This window comes from Scaptodrosophila lebanonensis, unplaced genomic scaffold (assembly GCF_003285725.1).
Source record: "Scaptodrosophila lebanonensis strain 11010-0011.00,11010-0021.00 unplaced genomic scaffold, SlebRS2 tig00000129-arrow-arrow-pilon, whole genome shotgun sequence".
NCBI lineage: Eukaryota > Metazoa > Arthropoda > Insecta > Diptera > Drosophilidae > Scaptodrosophila > Scaptodrosophila lebanonensis.
The window spans coordinates 1,303,965-1,321,405 of record NW_022060583.1 but is presented as its reverse complement, the minus strand read 5'-3'; the positions used below and the strand labels follow the sequence as shown (position 1 = coordinate 1,321,405).

The 17,441-nt window shown below is 37.6% G+C and overlaps 3 protein-coding genes across 3 annotated transcripts; all 3 read right to left on the bottom strand.

The window, feature by feature from the left end:
* Positions 1–5,266: 5,266 nt before the first annotated feature.
* Positions 5,267–7,684, bottom strand: LOC115628895 (hyaluronan-binding protein 2). Its single transcript, XM_030525153.1, has 3 exons — positions 7,524–7,684; positions 6,298–6,508; positions 5,267–6,066 (listed from the first exon to the last, which is right to left on the bottom strand). The coding sequence occupies exons 1-3, from the start codon at positions 7,597–7,599 to the stop codon at positions 5,478–5,480; spliced, it is 876 nt and encodes a 291-aa protein (XP_030381013.1). The 5' UTR covers positions 7,600–7,684; the 3' UTR covers positions 5,267–5,477.
* Positions 7,685–12,840: 5,156 nt separating this feature from the next.
* LOC115628849 (cationic trypsin) lies at positions 12,841–14,940 on the bottom strand. The gene is made up of 3 exons (XM_030525098.1): positions 14,751–14,940; positions 14,458–14,680; positions 12,841–13,662 (listed from the first exon to the last, which is right to left on the bottom strand). The coding sequence occupies exons 1-3, from the start codon at positions 14,830–14,832 to the stop codon at positions 12,864–12,866; spliced, it is 1,104 nt and encodes a 367-aa protein (XP_030380958.1). The 5' UTR covers positions 14,833–14,940; the 3' UTR covers positions 12,841–12,863.
* Positions 14,941–15,062: 122 nt separating this feature from the next.
* On the bottom strand, positions 15,063–16,477 carry LOC115628949 (trypsin I-P1). Its single transcript, XM_030525224.1, has 4 exons — positions 16,435–16,477; positions 16,191–16,371; positions 15,856–16,132; positions 15,063–15,794 (listed from the first exon to the last, which is right to left on the bottom strand). Exons 1-4 carry the CDS (start codon positions 16,475–16,477, stop codon positions 15,405–15,407), a joined length of 891 nt encoding a protein of 296 aa, XP_030381084.1. The 3' UTR covers positions 15,063–15,404.
* Between the last annotated feature and the right edge of the window lie 964 nt (positions 16,478–17,441).

Below are 17,441 nucleotides of genomic sequence, written 5' to 3'. Positions count from 1 at the left end.
TTCGATGCATTTTCAATTCAGTTAGAAATTAATTTACCAGCACACCGAGCGCACAAATAAATAAATGCACAAGTCACCAGAAAATAAAGGAGCACCAAAAAAAAAAGAAGACCAAAATACAACAAAAACAACGAACAAATTTAAGAAATAAAATGTAGAGCACAACAGCAGCATAGACAAATTTCACGCCTCACTTCTTGCCTGGGTCGTTTGTCGTTTGTTGTTGTTCGTGTTGTTGTTATTGTTATTGTTGGTGTTGGTATTGCTGTTGCTGTTACTACAACTATTCGGTGGCACGTCCGGCGTCCACGGCACGAAATTGCACAATGATTCAAAAAAGCGCCAGACTGCGGCCCGTTTGTCGGTCGCGATCTTATGCCGCGTGTATCTTGCAGATACGCACACGCTCTTCGTTCGCTCAACGAAGCGACGAACGACGAACAACGAACGACGAACACGACGTCTAGAACTACGACTACGGAGATGATGAAGCCGCCGCCACTGTCGAGTTTTCCCTGCGAATGAATTTTCCGCGCTACTTGCTGCTCGCTGCTTGCGCCGTATTCGAATGTGGCGTACGGCAAACGACCAGAGCGCGACTCCTTGTATGCGCTCTCCCTCCTTCTCTATCTCCCGCTCTCGCTCTCGCTCTCTCTCTCTGTTATTATTTCCTCTTTGGCTCTCAGGCAGTTGCGTCTAATGTTTTGTGTTGAGTTTTTGCTCTGCTCGCGCAGTCAGTCAGCCACTTGGACAGGAAACAAACACTGACACACACACACACACACACACTCAAAGGCAAATGCACATACACACATGCATGAGTGTGCGTGTGGCTAATTGGAAAGCACAAGCACTCAAATCAGTGCGAGCCGCTTCTTCTCAAAATCAGCTGTCAAAGTGCCGTATTGACAACTTAACTGACCCCCAACCGACCTATCGACTGACCGAGGACTGGTCGAGGGACCGAGCGACCTGCGTCAAGGATGTGGGCTTGGTTATGAATTCATACATATGTATGTATGTATGCTGATACCTTCATTCGTTTGCCAGCTTTAATGTCTACCCATGGCTTTTATTTGTTTTATTTCGAGGTCAACATTGTTATTGGCAGCACACACACAAAAGCTAACACTTCATACACACTGGTCGCAAGTCCAAATCTTTTGCCACAAATTTGATAAATTAGATAAAAGTCTGTAAAAAAAAAGTGGAAAAATTGACATACATACATATAGGTACAACTCCACCCCAGACACAAGATTTAAGCCCCATTGAGCATAAATGGGAACCACTCGTGAAAGAAATCCCTAAAAAATGGAAACCTTTAAAACTCAGCAAACAATCTTAAAAAATATAAAAATGAATTTTTTTAAAAATAGAAAAATTTACATTCATATACAACTCCACCCCAGACTCAGGATTTGAGTCCCATTGAGCATAAATGGGAACCATTCGTGAAAGGAATCCCTAAAAAATGGAAACCTTTAAAACTCAGCAAACAATCTAAAAAAATATAAAAATGAATTTTTTTAAAAATAGAAAAATTTACATTCATATACAACTCCACCCCAGACTCAGGATTTGAGTCCCATTGAGCATAAATGGGAACCATTCGTGAAAGGAATCCCTAAATAATGGAAACCTTTAAAACTCAGCAAACAATCTTAAAAAATTAAAAAATAAATCTAAAAAATATAAATATAATTCTACTAAATAATAAAATTGCTTTATTATTAAGCTCGACATAATTAAATTTGTATTGATTCGAGTCATGATTTAAAAGTAACCCAATAAGTATTATAAAAAATAAATACAAATAAAATAAAAACAAAGCCGTATGCTGAATTGTAACAAAATTTAAAGAAGATCAACAATTTGATAGAAACAAGTGTGCACTGACGTTTGAAAGCCGTTATTAAAGCGGCCCCAAAAAAATGAATGTATTAAGATTATTTGGTTTCCTATTGGCTTAGGTTATTTTCTATGCAAAATAATTCATTATTATTTCTCTGACAATATTTAACAGGTAGGTTACATCCCCATTTGAATGCGAAATTCCCTGCTTTTAGTAAATCTACGCTTACAACGAAAATCTAAGGGTGTGCCAACTGTATTTAAGCCCTATGTATTACTAGTGTATACGTTGTCTTGAAATTTATAAGAGCTTGAATGAACTAGCCTGGTATGCAGATTCTTCTGATCATTGTTTCATGTACCCCCCAGGACCCAATACATGGTGTATTATTACTTGAAATAGGGTAATAAATATGAACTTCAAAATACAATATGTAACTTAATAATTAGTGTTTGTAGGTACAACAATCAACGATAATCGGATATACTTTTGCTCCATACAATTACCTTCCTAAAAAAATAGAAAATATTATGTACCATAGTATGTTTAAAGCTTGTATATAGATATGGTACGCAAAATCAGAAACTAATGTGACTTAGAAGCTCACCACGATGGCATCGCAATGGAATGTGCTACAAATTTTTTACCTAATAAGTACAAAAAAATTGAATTTTTGTCAGACAAAAATCGGTCCTATTACCAATGTGCAGTGTGTTGTTGTTTTTGTTGTTGCTGCCAAATGTGAAATTTGTTAATTAGTCACGAAAATGCGCCCGAAATGGTGAATCAGCCCAAAATTGACATTATACTTGAATATATGTATATGGGGAAGCGGGCATGTTAAAAAGACCAAACAAATTTGTATGTTGTGAGCAACTGTTTAATCAAATCATGGCAAGAAATACTACATACATACATATTGACAAACTATAACCAGCAAACAATTTACAGAAATGAGCTTAATTATTTAATGAAGACCAGCAGCTAAGCAGGATCCAAATTCTCCTTATAGTTGGAAATGTTAGCTTGTATATACAAGTAGTCTGTGTCTAAAAGAAGTCACCCAACCAATATTCAACCTTCTGCTTCAGGAATTTAATAAATCCTTGTAGTCCATGTAGTGGCGAAAGAACAAGCACATAGTTTCAGCACATGACCCTAAAGCTAAAGCTAAGTTTGGCTTTTTGATTGACTTTCAGATTTTTAATTTGGATTTACGAAAGCAGGCCTTATCGCTGTTTGAATGTAGTCGGGGCTTTTAACATAACCTAATATTCAAAGAGAATTTTTTTAAAGTTATAAGCGATCATATGAATTTTGTTCTATTTTATAAAAATTGTAAATATTCATAATAAAATTCTTAAAAACATTTCCCACCTAATTAATTTACTTAAAGCAATGGAACTAAGTAGACTTGGTTATTTCGGCACAAATTGATATTAGAAGTTTACTTTCGTTACTAGGTTTCATAGCTCATTTGGACATTTTGGATGTTGTCATATAAATTCCATATTTAAATGAACGACATTGTGCATACCTTTAATGGGTATTAGCGAAGTACCGCAGCGCTCCGTCCTATAACAGAGCATGCATAAATTAAAATAGTCTTCCATTTTATTTTTACGCATGTAAACGCCGGAACAGCATTGAATTAAGGGAGAAACGCTTTCCTTTAGTCATCATTGCCCCAAATGGCAGTCCATATGGTGTTGGCGTTGGCGTTGGCTTTGGCTTTGCCGTTAGCCTCCCTGTCTCTGAGCGACACATACTATATATGAACGCAATTTAATGTCTTTAATGATCTCGCCTAATGATCGACTCTGATTGATTCAATCGAAAAATTTGTTCACTATGCGCTTATGCTATTTATAGAGCAGATCCCACTCTCTCGTTCCCGTTCCCGTTCCCAGCATTCTTACACACACTGCCCCCATCAAATGCTGTGACACGGTTGACATAATCCGGCCATACATCAAATCTCGTTATGCATTATGTGTGCTTCAGAAAAGAAATGCAGCAAGCCTGCCGAAATAGTTTCGATATCTAATGACTATAATATTTCACAGCAACCGATCGACAAGGAAAGCTAAGATTTCCAAAGATAACCAAATATCGAAGACTGCATTTAGAGCTTCACAGAGGCTTCTTTTTGACGGATATAGATAATGTTTCAAGAAACAATGATATGGAAAGAGTTGTTTATTAAAAAATTAAATTAAAATTAGCACTGAACACCTAGTTTAAATTGTATTTGTAAATACAATATAAGTTTAATTGAAGTTATAAATATAACGGTATAATTAAAAAAATTAATTAAAAAAAAAAAAAAAAAATAAATAAGCAATTTGTAGGCGTAGTACTGGAGTGAAATTGTTTCGCTAACAACTTTTCTTAGATTTTACCGATTTTTATAATAATAATAGATAATTGTATAAAAATTACCAACCTTTGGGTTTATAAAGCTTTTGAAATGTGGACAGTATTGACAAAATTCTGTAGTGTAGGGAGGAAGGGGACTAGTTTGGTTAATGTGCGCTCATCTGTTTCCGAAATCCAGGCGTTTATCCAGACGGTCAGACGGACGGACATGTCCGTCTCGTCATGCTGGTTAAGAATATTTGTACTTTATGTTGATATTAATAGTAGGAGGGCAAAGGGTAGATTCAAAATAACAAATAATAATCCTATTAAAAATTGATATTTGAATATAATAGGAGTAGGATATAAATAAATAAAAGTTTTGATTCATTTTTAGTTTTTTGTAAATGCATTTATTCAGTTGAGAATCGGTCTGTGTTTTTTTCCATAACTAAGATGACTATTTAAAGTAGAAGGCCAAAGTGTAGACTTAAAATAACACATAATAATCATATTAAATATAGTACATCATATGTATGTAGTTAACAGGCAATGATAACAGATCTGCCAGTTATCGTCTTTTCAGGCGGGCTATTGGACGAGCTTTTATTAGCAAGCATTTGACGGACATGTCCGTCTCGTCATGCTGATTAAGAATATTTGTACTTTATGGGGTCGGAGATGCTTGCTTCTGCCTCTTACAGACTTTGCACAAACCTAATATTCCCCTTTAACCCTACGGGTACAGGGTATAAAAAGTGATAAAAAGCTTTCTAATGCACAATAGATAAAACAGACTCAGTAACATTTATATTACGCGCCCCATGACCGCAAACAAACATACGAGTATGTACATACAACCAAGATCTTAGTCGAGAACGGAAAGGCAATGTTTTTGTTGCATACTTTTCGGCTGAACACAATTTTTATTCACAATTTCTTCTTCTTTCGCACAAAAGATTCATAAATGACGGTACTTTCCTTATCATTGTCAGAAGAACTAATTTCTGTTACGACACGTTTCTGAAGGAGCAATATATATACACTAATGTATATATTTAAAATTGCAGTTGTATTGCTGCTTCAAAAATATATTAATGAATGTGTATTTATAAAAAAATAATGTGTATCACTGAAACAGTAATTTCGATCAAAATAAAGCAATAATATGTATCTTAAGTTTTAGGAGATTATCACATTTCAAAATTTAAATATTAACAATAGGGCTTTTCTCCATTGTCCCCACATTCCCCATTTTCTTGCCTCAATAGAGGCGATTCTTGCAGCTGCAGTTAAGCACATGGGCGGTGAAGGCCAGGAATCCCAAGATGCCCCATATTGCGCTATTCTGATTCGATCCATCACCAATTTGCTCCTCAATCCAATCCACATACAGCGCGACATCCACAAAACTGTCCTCCTCCCTGCGCAGGCCCAGCAAACAATTTTCTTTTAATAATGGGGCTCCAACATCCTGGGATCTTATCATATCTGAATTCTTCACCAGACAAATCGTTACCTGATCTGCCTGCTTGTCATCGCAATTGATTGTTTTGGCTGTGTACGTAACTAACTCGTGCAATTCGTTTCCTTCCGAGTTCACTCCCCAGGTACTAATGTTATAAGTGTAACTGTGCCAAGGCTCCGGCATGCTCGCCTCAGGCAATTGAAGGGGCTGCACAATGCCCTTAACAATGGTCACATCACGTTCCAGCATGAGAACAGCTATATCGGAGGTACGATAGATATGCGTTACTCCAAAGAGCGATGTGTGCACTGTGGGCGCAAAACGCAGAGTACTGCCCAGCATGACGCGCAGCTCGGCGGGATGATAAGCCTTCCGATTTTCGTAGCTAAAATGAGAAAATACTGTTAAAACGAAGCTAAATGAATATCTTAGACTAGGAAAATGAACTGAAAATGACGATTGAAACAAAATATATGTAAAATATCTATGTATGTAGCGCATTTTCATGGATCGTGTTCATAGTCGTTGCAACGAGAGAGCTCACCAAATCGAAAGACGATTTGAAAACCCCATTTTTTTTTTTTTTGACAACTTTTTGTTAATATATCTGACTTACTTGTATACACAGCGGCCAACCGTAAGCACCACAGAGGGTGCAACTAAAGCACCGGAGCATATATGTCCTTTGCCAAAGTAATCACGTTCCGCTTCTATTAGCCGTATAGAGGCCTGATATGGCGCAGTCGATGCCAATTCATTGGCTCTTGTTGTTTTTTTAAAATATCCTCCAATGCTGCGTTGCTGTGTCTGCTCGCGACCTGTGAACGCTATAAAGAGATAGCGTATTAGATAAGAAACTCCAATGGTGTGTGGCCCCACATGAAGCAAAATGCTTCAACAATTACGATTCGATGCATTAGAAGTGGTGTGATTTTTACATTCACAAAAAATAGCAAATCGTGATACGTAGCATTATCAGTGATTATCAGCCAATGGCGCATTTTTTGCACCTCTACCCCTGCTCCCTGATCGCCCGACCACCCAAAAGTTGTGCAATGCAATAAGAAATGTGTACAAGTGGCAGCAACTAGTATGAATACGAGAATGTCTAAATTAAGTTGCTGTTGTTAGGGCCACTTATCGCAGTCAAGTCCAAGGGATAACCAGGTGCTGACGATAAAACATATAGAAACGGAAATTATGTCTTTCCCAAATAGATTAGTTCGGCTAATAAAAGTATTCAAATTAATTATGCAACTGCCTAGATGGAATTCATATACTTATACACAATCCACACACTCTTTCCAAATTACTTAAGTTGCAGAAAATGATTTGAATATTGCAAAAAACACTCCAACATGATAATGATAAATATATATTTTTTTAATACTTTACACCAAAAAGAAAAAAACGGAGAGAGGCAGCTAGGTGGATTCATCTCATTAATCTGAATGCTTTTCAAATGAAACAATATTGAACTTCCTAAGCAGCCATAGCTCATTTTTAAATTTGTGGAAAATAATAGAAACATAGTAATAGCCTCACCACATTTAAAGTCACACATGTTATATACATATATTTTATATATATTTCTATCATCATTTCTAAGATTTATAATGTTTACGAGTAATAAGCGCAGCTCGGGGTCGTACCACATTAACCTCGACCTAACCAGAGTGCTTTGTGTTTGGAAAATACAACAAAAAAAGGGGGCTTGGTTAATTATATTAATTCTTTTATCCCTTAAAGGAAAATGATTTGCATACTTTTTTTCTCTCTCTCTTTTTATCGAATCCACTTCTCATGCATGATTTGATATTTTTTTTGGGATAATTTACTCACTTGTTTGCATTTCGGTGCACAAGAATGCAAATATGAAAATTTTGATCAATTTTCTTAGGTGTTCGTTGGGCTGCATTTTGAACTTTTCTTTCAAAATTTCACTCTTTAAATACGAACACAAAACAAAACAAAACAGAGCTTGCAACGATTATGGCCGCTTCCCACCTGTTCGAGCTGCAAATGCCGAATGAAATTTTCATTTCTAAATCGTATGAACGGAAATTCGCAAAGCTTTCTTGATAGCTTCAATTCGTTTTGTTTTGGTTTGGTTTCGAAGCGTATTGCTTGTTTTTATTATTGTTTTTGTTACTGCGCCCCAAAGCTAAAGTTCCTTATATTTATTTTCCGTTGCTGATATGTATTGATTAAGAAGCAACATTCGAGCAGTGCCATATAGCACACATACACAGGCACATGCATAAATACAAGTATACACAAGCACATAATTGACTTATAAGTCAATACCCTTCAGTACGCGTGGCAGTCAAGGGCCGCCTTTCGCTACTTACTTCGCTTAAATGGTAAATTTACCAAGCAATCTACATTCTCTCCTAAGAAAGAGTAATGTTACAAAATCATGAGAACGAGTGTACTTATCCACCTATTCATAGCAGATACAAAACTTGCTCTTCTTTTTTAACCAATTGCCTTCATTTTCGTGCCAATACTTTAAATGCATAAGTAAATAAATAAATAACATATGTACAATAGCAAAGTAATTAAGCTAAAGAGTAATAGTAACTATCACCTACAGCATGCTTAAGATGATTTGTCGAGTGAGAGCAGGCAGAAGAAATTTAAAGGGCAACTAATGGTGATTGCTGGCGATTCCGCTAGCTCTGGACTGGTTACCCGTACTGAAGGGCGTCCAGAGGGGCTCGTTGATACACACAAGCGCACATATGCGAATCGGACAAACGATAAGACTATAACTTCTACCTTCTTATTTATATATGTATGTATGTATGAATGTATGTATGTATGTATGTGAATAAATACATACACACACTCGTATATGGCTGTATATAATTTGCTTATTTTAAAATTGAAACTTCAGTCGAAGTACATGAGATCAAATTACTATTAACTGCCTGATAGTCATGCTCTTACACATGTCGACTGTTAATATGTACGGGTATACTATTTATATATAAATATTGTCTGGATCAGCGGGTACTTAATACGGCTTATGTCAAGGGCATGCAAAATCAACTCACTTTGTTCCCTCAACCATTGCATTTATTTCATTTATATGTACTTTTATTTATACTTTTGTATATATATACGAGTATATGAATGTATGTACATACTTAGCTCAGTTTTTCAAAAACGTGCTGCCAAATGTCAACGCTCCTTATCACAAATTTTGCACTCTACTGTGCAGACTAGCGGCCTTTTTAATTCTGTAAGCCTCATACATAGAACCCATAGTTAGTCATCGTGTTAACGGATTTATTTATTCCTTAAAATTATGGTTAAATGTAGTTACTGTTATTAAAGTTTTGCTTATCATTTCTATAATTATTGAGTCAAATGCTTGCTAATAAAAGCTCGTCCAATAGCCCGCCTGAAAAGACGATAACTGGCAGATCTGTTATCATTGCCTGTTAACTACATACATATGATGTACTATATTTAATATGATTATTATGTGTTATTTTAAGTCTACACTTTGGCCTTCTACTTTAAATAGTCATCTTAGTTATGGAAAAAAACATAGACCGATTCTCAACTGAATAAATGCATTTACAAAAAACTAAAAATGAATCAAAACTTTTATTTATTTATATCCTACTCCTATTATATTAAAATATCAATTTTTAATACGATTATTATTTGTTATTTTGAATCTACCCTTTGCCCTCCTACTATTAATATCAACATCTTAGTTAAGGCCAAAAATACAGACCGATCAACTCAACAAATATATTTTTTAAAAGCTATTCATTTATTTATACCCAACTTCTATTATTTAAAATATCACTAAAAACGCAACAGCTGAGACCTAACTCACAGAATATAGAATTATAGTAGGTTATATAAAAGCCGATCATTTCTTTCTGGTGTTAGGGTTATCACAAGCCTCAGTTCAGATTCAGCAGATTAAATAATTCATATTTCTTAAAGCAATAGACTGTTTGCAGCTTGCACAGTGTTGGAAAACACACTTTTTGTATTTTCAAGTTCAATAAATCAAAAGAAGAATTGCAAACGAAAGCTCAAATCTACTTGTATTTGTATTTAAAAACGCACTAAATTGATAATAAATGCGAAATGGCTTAGTATTGATTTCAAAGCTACACCGACATATATATAAATTATACCTGCATTTAGAAAATATAAATATTTACGAAACAGTCCGCCATTTCAAATGATATTGAGATTAGTTTAAAGCAGAGCATTGGCAATACATCAAGGCTGGTTAATTTTTAGAGAGTAATGTTGAATATTTTATTAGTGGCAACTATGTAATTAAACCATCTGCCTAAACATGATTCATTCGCTACACATAATACTAAGCGGTGAGTTAAATGAGATCAAGTGGCGTGAGCTGCGAGTCTCGTCTGATGATATTTTTAGTCGTTAATCCTCGTAAAGTCGCAAAACGCTGACACCACAATTGCTCTTTAAATACCGCATGGATAGGCATGTTGATGGAATTTTGTCAGGTTCCAATCGACACACACACACACACACACACACAGACACACACACACACACACAACGTAGTGGAGTCATTCGAAAAAGATTGTCCGCGACAAGCTATAAATTTTGTATGTGGCCAACTAGTTGTGTTTGCCTTTGCATTTACAATAAGCTATAAATTGATCTTATCAATCGAATCCAGGCATGGGTTATTGCACGTGCCCATTGCACTGAACACGCAATGCTCTCAAGTGTCCAGACAGACGATTAAATATATGATTGTTGGAGTGCAGTTATGCTTGTACATACACATATATAAGTATGTACTATGTACGAGTAAGTATGTATGTACTGTACTAAATACAAACGACAAGCATAGTTGGCGTTGATCGCCAGGGTTCTGCTTACATTGCATTTTGCGAACGTACATATGTTTATGAAATTAGCTGGCCATCGAAGCTTACTATGTATATGCATACATACATATATGTACCTATATAGAAACAAACAACGCCCAACGCAAGAATTACAGCCATAAATCGTGTGCTTTGTATTAAGGCTTACGAATTGAACCTCAATTCTTAACGTTTATCATTGACTGTACTCGTATACGTACTATATGCGTTGCCTGCTGCTACTTATCAATGGGCTAAGGCTCGAAAATCGCCGAACATTCTACATACATACGTCATTCTATATATATACGTAATAAAGATAAGTGAAGAACTATTTTTCATTTCATTGAGTAAACAAAAAAGGCATTGCTTGTGATTATTTTTAGTTATTTACGTTTTTGGCAATAATAATCTACGCTTTGCATTTATTTTAAATAATAGAAAGCTTTAATGAAAGATAAACTAATCGAGTAATGTATCTAAACATACGACAAATAATGGTCGCCGCCAATACAAAGAGGGATTCACTCAACATATTTACTTCGATTGGAATCGTTAGAAAATTTCCCACACAACTCAAAAGTAAAGAAAAGCCAGTATGCACAATTGTTTTATAAATAATATGCTTTATTTAGTTTACAAGTTTAATCTTGTAATGAGTAATCAAAACCTAATCTCATTTGTAGTTATTTAAAATATTTTTACAAGTTGGCGATGGCGCGGTCCAACTTAGTGCCGCCTAAAACGATGCTACAAATATCCAGAAACTTGAAATGCGAGGGCTGTCTTTTTTTTATTTATTTTTTTTTTACATATATACAATTTATTAAACTAGTTTTCTACTACCAATATGGCAGCTTAAGCTAGTTGAAAGTTAGGGAACACAAAAGTTGTCTATAGTAAGCATCTATAGGACGCACTTACATCTATGTATATACAATATTTACAATGTTTTACATGAAAAATGAAATTATATTTTACTATATATTTTATACAAGGGATCTTGTGGGGAGATCCTTTGGAAGGCACTTCTTCAGTCTTCTCTTCTTAGGTTTGGACAGGAGCCGCCTCGGGGCTGTCTTTTAAAATTCGACAATGGGAAACAAAAAACAATGATGTTTTGAGGAATCATTATTGCTTTTCAAAATATTCTCTGTCGCGGTTAATAAACAAATCACCTTTTCGGTACCTTCCAGTGCAAGCTTTTTAAAGAGTTTAACGGCCATTTGAGTCTTCTTATACTTTAGAGAAGTCAAAGCTGTAGGTAATAGTAATAGTCGCATGCTTAAGCCGATGTTTTAGATAATGATTCGCCTTTAGCGGTTGAGCTTCCTCGATTCTCCAAAAGCTGTGTACTATAACTATTGACAATTCTAAGTTTTTCTGTAGGTGCCATAAGGATATTACCAGTTTTATCCCAAAAAAGAGGCGATCAATGGAAGTGATTGTTCGTTTTGGCTTGTCTTAGAAAACACATACAGCCGACTTCAATTAACGCTTGCATTAATTCTACCGGCGCTTCAAGGAATCTCAGTGTGAAGCCTTATCGCCAAAATTCAGATACTATAAATAACAGCGAAAATATACGCAAGGAAATGTCAACGGCACCCTATCTTTATTGGCATTTAGCAATCCATTTTCCTTTATTCTAGCATTTCTATTTTTCACATACATATAACCTTTATAATCCACAAAATAGTCATCAACTGCCCAACCTAATTCTTCATTATATGTTATGTCAAATGTTATAATACGGAGGCGTTTGTTAAATTTTTGGTACAGAAAATATCTTGTCTAGGCCTATTCTTGCGAATAGGAAGCGTGAAAATCAATCTTAATATTCTCCTCTCCATCTAATTCTTAACTATTGGTTATGTTATAACCCGCGCCCTTCTCAGTATTGACCGCTCAAGATGCTGGTCCCCAGCAACATCAATACCAAGGACATCAGCAACAACAGCACCAGCCAAGCTGAGTCCTTGCTCATGTTCGAATATAATTGAGACCATACGGAATACGGAATATGATCCGAAAACAGGTTGATGATCTTTTATTTTCTTGCACTATATGCAAAGGTTACTCGAGTAGTCGTCTAATGAATTACAAACTTTAACAAACATCGCTTCGACATTAAAATTGTGTTGCAAATCTATAATATGGAATGTGCTATAATTTTGATCAAAACGCCGGAGGAATGAAGCTGCATCGAGCCAACTTTTATTTTGGTGAAATACTCTTATATCCTTTATCGTGAAAAATAACTAAATCTTCACTAATTTGATTTGTTTATAAGATGTTCTTAGTTTATTTGCACAAAATGTGTGATTGAAACAACAATAGGAAATGCGATACTAAAAGAGTTGACAAAAATGTTGTTAGCGCCATCCCCATCACCACTGCCACTGCCACTGCCCTCCTCACCGCTTCCTTCTTCGCCGCTGCCCTCCTCACCGCTTCCTTCTTCGCCACTGCCCTCTTCGCCACTGCCCTCTTCTCCACTGCCGCTGCCTTGTTCATTCTCATACTCTGCTATGCGCTCCTCTATCCACGTAAAGTAGTAGGAGACCTCGGTGTAAACTCCTGGCAGCAAGGGTTCCGCACAGCCAATACCCCAAGAGACCACACCAGCCAGCTTGCTCTGGCAAACGAGGGGGCCACCCGAATCCCCGCTGCACGCATCGCGTTCGCCCTCCAAGTAGCCAGCACAGACCATGCCAGGGCCAACTAAATCTCCTAACTCGCTGGTGCTCTTGCAGTCATCACCACTGATCAACGGTACATCGACCGTCATTAGGAAATCGGCACTATAGCCCTCTTCAGTGAGACCCCAGCCGGTCACCTGGCAAACTGTGCCTGTGTCCAGAGCAACCTCAGTCAGCGGAATGGGTCGGACAGTGGGATGGTTTGTGGGTGCCGAGCCGCTTAGGAATATCAATGCTATGTCGTTATTGTAGGTGGACAAGTCAAATTTTTCCACTTGCAGCACAAGCCTTACGATGTCGAAGACAAGGGTGTTCGTTTGATTAAATCGGTCCAAGTTTCCCATCACGACAATTAGGTCGTCTTTGGATATAAAGGTGCCGTCGTAAATAATTTGACTGAAAAGATGTAATTTATTTTCTTAATTATTAAGAGTATCCAGTTGAGAAATCCTGCATCCTTTATGTATATACAGTTAAATTTGCTTAGCTGCATAAAGAGTTGGTTTCGTCTGAATATAATTACGTTTAGTGCATCCAAGTTAACAGCCTTTTGGACTTAGGCGCCTCATATCACCTATTATCGTTTGTCATTTTCTATGAATATTAAAAAAGTTAGCTGCGCCAGTTTTTATATTTTTTTCAAATTAAGTAGTCCCTTTATATTCTGTATAGAATGGCAATGTGTACATAGTTTTTACAACCGTTTAGAAGGCTGTAATAGTAATTTATTTTCCACCAAATACAACTACTCTAATGCAACCTCTAGACCCAGGCATAATTCACTCATTTAAATTCGAGTATAGACGCATATTGGTAAAATAGCAACTGATCGCTGCAAATCTTTTAGTTAAGGACGACAAATTCCAGACAAGTTCTAAGCAATTTGATATACAATGTATGTTAAAAAATGTGTATTAAAACTTCATATATTGTAGAGATAAAAATTTTAGTAAAAACATAAAATCAAAAGCTCGTGCAAATTATACTATTATATTCGTCTTTATACTTGTATTCTAACTAGCCAGCACCATACAAATCGTCAGAGGGTCAACATTTTCCATCTTGGATAAATCGATGGTGATGTACCGTTTGGCTCTTTGAAGCCTTTCGTGAAATTCGGGTCCAGCTGGACAGCTAATAGTTTCCTATCTTCCACTAAGCATTAAACAATGAAACTCATTGGACACTTACTCAACAAAGCAATGTGCAGCCGAGAGGACAACATTGGGTCTGATCAGTGAGCCGCCACAAATGTGTCCAGTGCCAAAGAAATAGCCATCGTTAAGGCGACGTCTCAGGGAGACTTGATGTCTAGTCGCCTCCATGGTGGCCAAAGTGCCATTGATAATGCGACCCGGATCCTCATCGAAACGTGGCCGCAAAGGCAATGCACTACGAGGCGCAGAAGCAGCAGCTGGGGGCAAGATTATTATTAGATATTCGATCTGGGCATTATGGATCAAGATGGATTATGAAACACATACCGCTCTGTCCAAACAATAACGGAGATGACGACAACAGCAAGAGCAGCACTGCCTGTAAAGTGGACGTGGCTCTGATAAACATATTACCGTCCAATGTTAACTGCTGCGGCTGACAACGTCAAGTAATAAGTTTCAGCTACTTTGGCTATTGACAGGGCAATAATATCAACTAAAGTAAATCAGACAAACGGTGCGCACATGGCTTAATCTAATCAGCAGAGAGCCAACAAGGAGCAGCAGCGGAAAGAGTGCCAATGCCAAAATATCGAAGTGCTGCTCTCCATACCCGTTTATGGATGAGTGTGAGTGCCAACTGATAAATCGTTAGATTTCTATGAATTTTTAACATGATAAAGCGCTCATAAGTGCGCGATGCGGAATTTCCCTCAGTCTTGCAATCAAAATACCGCCAATCAACGGGTTTCGCCACAATGTGTCTTTTTTCAAAATTTACAATTCACAATTCGCTCACTGCAAAAAAAAAAAATGGGTGCGCTTGAGAGTTGTTTACATAAAATTTGAGAGCGCAATTGCTTTTATTCCCACACCCAAGCTATGCTCTTTAAAATAAAAAGATGGTTTCCAGAATCATTGTTACTGCTACTTTGCCTCGTAGTATGGCTTCAGTTTTTTGCACAGCTTCTGATGTTGGCGCTACGACTTGCTTGCAATAATGACACCCGCCATCAACAAGAACAAATTGTAGTTCCAGTTATTGGCAATGTTTTGGAGGTGACGCATCCTCGCATAATACGAATAATTAAATGTCGAATTATGAGACCGAATCCACTCTATGTAGCTCGACACATTAGTATAGACGCCGGGAAAGCCGGGATTGCCGCAACCAATTCCCCAGGAAACAATGCCAGCCAGCTCGCCAGCACAATGAAGTGGTGACCCCGAATCACCCTGACAGGCGTCTGTGCCCCCAGTTAGATAGCCAGCACACATCTGCGACGCAGGCAGGTTCTTATAAATAACAGAGCAATGTCTATTATGCCAAATTGGTACGATGCCCTGGTGCATCATAGTCAGCTTGCCGACCTGCAATGGATTGGATTACTTGTATCATTATAGCCCGTCTACAGCTAATTGTTACACGCACCTTTCCCCAACCACCGATGGCACAAAAAGTGCCGGGCTGCGGCGGTGTTTTCGGCAGTCGTATCGGACGTATAATTGTGAACCTCCAATTGATGAAGCCATTGAGAAATAGCAGCGCAATATCATTGACCAATGTGCTATGATTATAGCCCCAATGTCCGCTTAATTCCTGCACTAGAAACTCCTGGGTCGTGCTGTCAGAAATCTCAATGAAAGTGCTTCCCGCAACCACAACGTACAACTCACTGGATCTGTAGCGCAACGGATTGGACTGGTTGCTAAGTGGTATGGATAGCGTCATTAATCGATTGTTATAGCAGCCCTCTCTGCACTCACATGGCATAGCAGTGGGCCGCTGAGCAAACCACACGCTGCGACAGCAGCGAACCACCACAGACATGACCCCTTCCGAAATGGAACTCATGAAGCCAACGCCAGCGCACGGACACCTGGAAGGGCACCTGCTCTGTTGTTATCGGATAGCCACCCACAACATAGTTGCCAGTCTTCACCATCTCTACGAGAAGATATTGTAATATGCAATATTGGGCAGCGCATCCAAACATAAAGCTGTACTCACTCTGCCCAGCAGAGGCATGCCAAGACAACACAATCATCGCCATTGTCAACTGTCGCCAGTCTAACATTTTCCAAAACTTTATATAATTTTTGTATCCAACATGAAATATTTTACTCAACTTACAATTTACAAGTGAAGTTACTTGGGTGTTGGGAGACAGAGCGCATCGATCCCAAATATAAATAAATTTGCCAAGAATTGACTTTCGCAATACTCTTCAACAATGCATATCGATCCATTTTGTACTCTAAAAGGAAAAGGGTATACTAATTGTGTGCGCATATACATGTATATACATATATGTGAAACAGAAATGGAGGAGTGGCAGAACAATAAAATATACAAGTATAAGTATGTATATTATTGTCTAGTATGACAAGACGAGTCGATTTAGCCCTGTCTGTCTGTCTGTCCGTCTGTCCGTCCGTCCGTCTGTCCGTCCGTATGATCACCTAGATCTCAGAGACTATAAGAGATAGAGACACCAAATTTTGCACAAAGATGTCTTATGTGTGTATTCTGTACGAGTTTGTTTTATTTTTTTGATTCCCCCCCCCCCCCCCCCCCCCCCCCCACTTCACCCCTATGGAGGTTTTCCCGATTTTCCATTCGTATAATCGCCTATATCTCGGAGACTATAAAACCTAGGAACACCAAATGTTAGTCCAAGATGCCTTATGTGAATACGCAGAAAACTTTGGAATTTCCCTCCCTCCCCCCTCTCCCATGCAAATCACGATTTTAACTTCCGTAATTCTTGGAATTTGCAAATAAAATTTGGCAAATACCCCCAGTTAGTTATTATGTGTCCGTATGCCAAGTTTCACTATGATAGACCGATTTAACGAGAAGTTATAGCCATACATATATTTGCTGCTGCAGCGCTGCTCAAGCGCGGCCCGCGGCTGTTGTTGATGTTGTTGTTTGGTTGACTGCTAACATGTTTACACAGACACGAATAGATGCGCATAGGCATACACTCACACAGACGCAATTGCTATGTAAAT

Coding starts and splice junctions, on each gene's coding strand:
- LOC115628895 (XM_030525153.1), bottom strand. CDS start 7,599: ATGCAGCCCAACGAACACCTAAGAAAATTGATCAAAATTTTCATATTT. Junction 6,509..7,523: donor GTGCACCGAAATGCAAACAA/GTGAGTAAATTA, acceptor ATCTCTTTATAG/CGTTCACAGGTCGCGAGCAG. Junction 6,067..6,297: donor GTTGGCCGCTGTGTATACAA/GTAAGTCAGATA, acceptor TTCTCATTTTAG/CTACGAAAATCGGAAGGCTT.
- LOC115628949 (XM_030525224.1), bottom strand. CDS start 16,477: ATGGCGATGATTGTGTTGTCTTGGCATGCCTCTGCTGGGCAGA. Junction 16,372..16,434: donor GCATGCCTCTGCTGGGCAGA/GTGAGTACAGCT, acceptor ATCTTCTCGTAG/AGATGGTGAAGACTGGCAAC. Junction 15,795..15,855: donor CCATCGGTGGTTGGGGAAAG/GTGCGTGTAACA, acceptor AATCCATTGCAG/GTCGGCAAGCTGACTATGAT.
- LOC115628849 (XM_030525098.1), bottom strand. CDS start 14,832: ATGTTTATCAGAGCCACGTCCACTTTACAGGCAGTGCTGCTCTTGCTG. Junction 14,681..14,750: donor GTTATTGTTTGGACAGAGCG/GTATGTGTTTCA, acceptor TCTTGCCCCCAG/CTGCTGCTTCTGCGCCTCGT. Junction 13,663..14,457: donor GCTGCACATTGCTTTGTTGA/GTAAGTGTCCAA, acceptor ACATCTTTTCAG/TCAAATTATTTACGACGGCA.